The 1,815-nt window shown below is 42.8% G+C and overlaps 1 protein-coding gene across 2 annotated transcripts in view; it reads left to right on the plus strand.

Moving 5' to 3' along the window:
• Positions 1-6: 6 nt before the first annotated feature.
• LOC112072112 (CD209 antigen-like protein C) overlaps positions 7-1,815 on the plus strand; it is a 166,535-nt gene continuing 164,726 nt past the window's right edge. The window contains exons 1-5 of one of the 2 annotated variants that reach the window (XM_070439659.1): positions 7-338; positions 618-710; positions 814-984; positions 1,122-1,246; positions 1,342-1,445. In XM_070439659.1, the coding sequence (XP_070295760.1) occupies positions 197-338; positions 618-710; positions 814-984; positions 1,122-1,246; positions 1,342-1,445 (635 nt within the window). In that variant the 5' untranslated portion in view covers positions 7-196. The remainder of the gene's footprint in view (positions 339-617; positions 711-813; positions 985-1,121; positions 1,247-1,341; positions 1,446-1,815) is intronic. The other variant, XM_070439657.1, reaches the window with a different exon arrangement.

The raw sequence follows: 1,815 nt of genomic DNA on the forward strand, positions 1-1,815 counted from the left end.
AGGGAGAAGACACAGGACGGTGCAGGGAGAAGACACAGGACAGTGCAGGGAGAAGACACAGGACGTTGCAGGGAGAAGACACAGGACGGTGCAGGGAGAAGACAGAGGACGGTGCAGGGAGAAGACGCAGGTACAGACATACATTAGAGTTGAGGTCAGAAGTAGAAGTTTCTGTATTTGACAAAAGTGTGTTAAGATGTCAGAGGGAGTTTATGGAAACTCAGATGGAGTTGAAGACAATGAGCCTGATGCAATGAAGAACACAGACATTGACGGCCAATTATATGCCAACGTAAGAGCCATCAATATCAGTCCAAGAGATGGAGTTGTTGCTTCAGGTAAGATTGCACTCATGCTCACACACACACGAACACACACACACACATACACAGATGAGCACACACACACAGAGACAGAGAGGGAGAGAGTACTGTGGGAGTGGCGACAGGTCAAGGAGACACAGGATGGCCAGTAGAGGGCGTTGCAGGAGCAGATGTGACACACACATGAATTACACACACAATACATTAAACAGTAGTACTATAGCATTATTTGTCCCAATCCTGGATGATACAGTAAAACACATTACCAAAGATCTTTAATAATTTGTGATTCAGTACATTTTCAGTGGTGGAAGAGACCCTCTGCAGTGTGTCTGGGGCTGCTGTGTGTTCTCCTAATGGCTGGGATCATAGGCCTGTCTGCCTACTGTAAGTTTAGTATGTTTTCACTGACGCTTAAGTAGCCTACTTAATCATACTTATCCATAAATGGTGTGTTAGTTACATGTTTGAATAACTCTTCCTTTTACAGATGGAGTCATTGGTCATCACAACTCAACAGAGAGAAACCAGCTACAGACCAGTAACAACAACCTGACTGAAGAGAGAGACCAGCTACAGACCAGTTACAACAACCTGACTAAAGAGAGAGACCAGCTACAGACTGAGAGAGATTTTCTTAGCGGGAGGCTTACCAATTGTGGTGAGTTAACCTAGAGTAATAAATTATCATTCATCCCAAGCACCTTATTGTATGTATGTATTCTGTCATTAAGTGTCCAGCGTGATACATTGAAGGAAATACATGTTTTCAACTTGTAAAACAAACTTGTCCTGAAGGCTGGCAGAAGTTTGAATCCAGATGGTACTTCCTGTCTACTGAGACTAAAACCTGGAATAAGAGCAGAGAGGACTGTCTGGAGAGAGGAGCAGACCTGGTGATCATAAACAGTGATAAGAAACAGGTGAGAGAGGGAGAGAGGGAGAGAGGGAAGATATGGCATTGCAGGGGTAGATATGATCAAATATATAGGTATATATTTATCTTTCTCAACAACAGGAGTTTCTCTTCAAACTCAAAAAGAGAGTCTGGATTGGTCTGACTGACTCTGTTACTGAGGGGACTTGGAGATGGGTGGACGGCACCCCACTGACCACCCCAAGGTAATATACTACTGCTCTAATAACACTGACAACAGAGTAAGGAGTAGGACTGATTCTGTGTTCATACTCTAGGTCCTCCACACTCAACTAGTGGACCAACACTGACCACAGAGTAAGAGATGATGACTACTCTGACGATAAGGCTCCAATTTTCAGTTCATCCAATTTTCAGTTCATTCAACCTCTATCCATACAGGTTATTGTCATTGATGGTACTATTCAACAAAGTTGAATTAAACTGAATAATGTCAGTCCATTATTTAGGATTGTGATGATCTAACTGTGATATCTGACTGTTGATAACCCTGTAGGTACTGGTATTAACCATGATATCTGACTGTTTTTAACCCTGTAGGTACTGGTATTAACC

Source organism: Salvelinus sp. IW2-2015, unplaced genomic scaffold (assembly GCF_002910315.2).
Source record: "Salvelinus sp. IW2-2015 unplaced genomic scaffold, ASM291031v2 Un_scaffold1826, whole genome shotgun sequence".
NCBI classification, from domain to species: domain Eukaryota; kingdom Metazoa; phylum Chordata; class Actinopteri; order Salmoniformes; family Salmonidae; genus Salvelinus; species Salvelinus sp. IW2-2015.